Source organism: Scomber japonicus, chromosome 10 (genome assembly GCF_027409825.1).
Source record: "Scomber japonicus isolate fScoJap1 chromosome 10, fScoJap1.pri, whole genome shotgun sequence".
Classification (NCBI taxonomy): domain Eukaryota; kingdom Metazoa; phylum Chordata; class Actinopteri; order Scombriformes; family Scombridae; genus Scomber; species Scomber japonicus.
The window spans coordinates 12,560,341-12,563,857 of NC_070587.1; the positions used below are offsets into that span (position 1 = coordinate 12,560,341).

The 3,517-nt window shown below is 42.1% G+C and overlaps 1 protein-coding gene across 1 annotated transcript; it reads right to left on the bottom strand.

Annotated features, from left to right (window-relative positions):
• Nucleotides 1-379: 379 nt before the first annotated feature.
• Nucleotides 380-2,203, bottom strand: hoxa11b (homeobox A11b). The gene is made up of 2 exons (XM_053327019.1): nt 1,600-2,203; nt 380-618 (listed from the first exon to the last, which is right to left on the bottom strand). The coding sequence occupies exons 1-2, from the start codon at nt 2,201-2,203 to the stop codon at nt 386-388; spliced, it is 837 nt and encodes a 278-aa protein (XP_053182994.1). The 3' UTR covers nt 380-385.
• Nucleotides 2,204-3,517: the final 1,314 nt, after the last annotated feature.

Genomic DNA, 3,517 nt, shown 5'->3' on the forward strand with positions numbered 1-3,517 from the left:
GCAGTACAGTAATCTCTGTGTGAGTACAGCAATTATTTTATTATTAATGACACAAATAACATGAAGAGAATTTAGGCTTAAATGGTTTTCCGTGTAAACACACTATACACGCAACCATGTAACTTTAAAATTTGAAAAACTTGCTTGGTTTGGACAAGCAAAAAATAGGCCTCATAACCTTATCGATAATAATAATTTTAATAATAATAATAATAATAATAATAATAATAATAGAGTCAGAGTGTTTAATGACAAAATAGTGTATAAATAGTAGAATTCTCTATGGAGTCTGGCACAATTTAAAAAATCGCCATCTGTCCAGGTGAGATGTGGGTATTGTCTAGATGGGGGGGTGCATGGCTGCATGCCATACAGTCAGTCAGTTTTATAGCAGGGGGTTTGTCGTGTAGTACTGTAAACGGTCTCTGTTCAGTTTCTTCTCCTTCATCCTCCTGTTTTGAAACCAGATTTTGACCTGGCGATCTGTCAGGTTGAGCATCCGTGAAAGTTGCAGACGCTTCTCTTTGTTGATGTAAACGCTGAAAAAGAATTCCCTCTCCAGTTCCCTGATCTGATACTTTGAATATGGACATCTCTTCTTGCGCGTCCTTTGGCCACCTGAAATACAACAAGAAAAAAAAAAAGAAAAAGAAAAAGGCAAAGGTCACATCATCAGATATGGCAACATGAAATCATGCATCTATTTCTTGCCTTGAGACAGCAGTGGTGGTCTACAAGTATCCAAGAGTTCAAGTGTCTCCCTTCTCGCAGGCCTAAGAGACCGAGAATTGTAAACAGAGACTGCACTTGATAGTGGCACATGTTGGGCATGAAGGATTGCATGTCGGAAGTTATGAAAACTCACTGAAATCAGTGAAACCACACTTGCTGGTTTTCATGAGTGAGAGCATGCTTAAACCAAACAGTCAGGAGGATCAAGTATCTGATATGCTTATACTGTCCGGTCTTGATTTCACTGTGCGTAAAGAGCTGTTATTTCAGTGTTAGTGAGGCATGTTCCTTCATGGAAATTGTTGAATTAAATCCTCGCAAATCTGGCGAATTTGTCAATATTTACCTTTGAATAAAAGAGCATACCTTAAACCTAAAGTCTTGTCCAAAGTTAAAGTGCCCCAGTTGCCTCATTTGGTCAACACAGAATAAATCAAATTGTAAAGTAAATATATATACATCATAAACACAAATATGCTTATCTAACATGTCAGAAATACATGGACAAAGCAGGAGATGTGTGTGTATTTATAGGTTGTATTTTAAATATTGACATTATTATTTTTCATAGTGTTCATTATCATCCAGTATATAAATGTAGTTTACGGACTAAACAGTCTATGCCTATTTAAACTCACATCTGAGGGGAAAAGTGGAGATCTTGTGTGAACTACAAATTAAACGCCAAATTCTTCACGGCCAATTTCAATCCCAAGCACGTGATCTTGTCGTTTATAACATAGTTTTGTTATAGGGTAAATCTGCAGGCCCTCCATAAACCTTACGTGCTTATAAAACAGCATATAAAAAGCTTTAAGAGGAACGCGTTAGATTTTGCTCCTTCTTGCATTAAGCGGCGCTACTCACTGCTGCTTTTGCGCTGCTTCTCCTCGCTGTGGCCAGGGGACGACTTGGGGCTGCAGCTCTCCGCCGTGTCCGAGCCAGGGTGAGCCGGAGCGGGGCTTGTTTTGGCGGCGTGTCTGTCCGTGTCTGCTGCCTGTGTGCTTGTCGGTGTTGTGCTGTTCTCTGCGTTCCCGTAGGCAGTGTCGAAAAACTGGTCAAACGCCTGAGGCAGGACGCCGTTCCTGCCAACGCTGCCATAGAAGCCGGGCGTCGGGTTCGAGCTGGAGTGACTGGCGCCGGAGCCACTTTTCACCAGGATATCTCCCCCCCGTGAGGTCGAGCTCGTCCAGCTGTCCCTGTGCACGATGTCCTCAGTGTAGCAGTGAGATAGGCTCCCCCTGCTGTGGTGCCATTTACTGGGAGTATCAATGCCATAGTCTCTGAAAGCCACATCTCTCACGGACGGGACCTGTGGCAAAGCTGAGGACTGGTAGGAGTATGCCATAGGGCAAGAGGACTGGCTCTGGGTTAAATAATGAGGGAGACCCGAGAAGTCTGCTCCGGACACGTAGTAAGTGCAGCTCGGTAAATACATATTAGACCCAGGGACCCGCTCATCAAAATCCATATTCTGCTGTTGGAAACGTCCTACAATAATCCTCGCATAGTTCCTCCGCGGCGCTGCGCTCCAGTCACTTTGAGGCAGATTGGTGGAGCAGAAATCCTTAGACGTACAAGCTGACGTGGGGATCCATCTCTATCCATTCCTGAGGGCCAAAGCCATGTGACCACTGGCACAAAATGACAGATAGCCTACGCCTCAACGTAGGCTATATGAGTCAATGAGTTTATAAAATGGACCTTTGGCTGTATGGGAAAGGAAAAATACTGAGAGGGGAATTTTGCATTGATTCGTTTGGGGCAATTTTAAAAGAGTTTCATATCTTAAACACTGGTTCCTTCTCGTTGTAGATCAGCAGAGCGACTTCTAACTGGCTGCAGGCTGTTATTATTTAATAACCAAACTACAAGGAAGACAAAAAAGAAAGGAATTATATCCGATTCCAAGCGAAGGTGCTTAACCTGCCTTATTTTTTTTTTACCTGTAAGTTCGTTTTTAAACATAACCCTCACCTTAACCCTAACCTTAACCTCTGTGGAGACGTCTGAAACCTTTCAAAGACGAGGATCATCTTTTCTACCAAAAGGCAACAAGACTGACTTTGCTATGGATGTAAGGCTTATTTCTTGTGGCACAGAATGCGTTTAATGCAAGTTCTGTCGAGAGACTTTGGACATGTACCACACACATGCCCCTTTTTCTGGAAGCTATTTTCATTCATAGAATCTATTTTTAAACGTTTTTACCATTGCGTCCATGGTAGGAATTAATTCCTTGTCTGTCAGTTGTGTTCAATATAGCTCCTCTGGCTATATATAGACTAATCTAATCCACAAGTGGCGGAGTAATGTGAGTCATGCACTTTTGTCAGGCATCAGTCCAGTTTGGCACCTGGGGACAAAAAAGACAATAGCCTTTAAAGATAGGTTTGGTTATCTGTCTTGTGGTTGCTATGTGTTTGTTTGGATCAGAATTTTCAGGGACATCAAGGTATGCCCTCTAGACTCAGTTGAAAACATCATTACCTCCAAAAATGTTTGATTGCGCGCACGTTTGTTTGTCTATAAGCGTAAAAGCTGCCCATGTGTTTCACTGTCACGTATGCTTGAACAGAACTATCAAATTCATCCAGATTTTGGATCTTGTGCAAAACTAAAATGTTGGTAGACTATGAAACACTAGAAAGTGGCCACGTGTATAGCTTGAATGAGGGTAATCGGCTGACATATATGCAGTCACAACAAAGTATGCGTCTAACGTTTATAGTAAACATACAGGTGCTGTTTATAGGCTATGAATAATGTAAGTATTTGCCGAAGG

Excerpts from the sequence above, each read along its gene's own strand:
- hoxa11b (XM_053327019.1), bottom strand. The coding sequence starts at position 2,203 with ATGGATTTTGATGAGCGGGTCCCTGGGTCTAATATGTATTTACCGAGC. Across the intron at positions 619-1,599 it reads GAAGCAGCGCAAAAGCAGCA|GTGGCCAAAGGACGCGCAAG; the intron begins GTGAGTAGCGCC and ends GTTGTATTTCAG.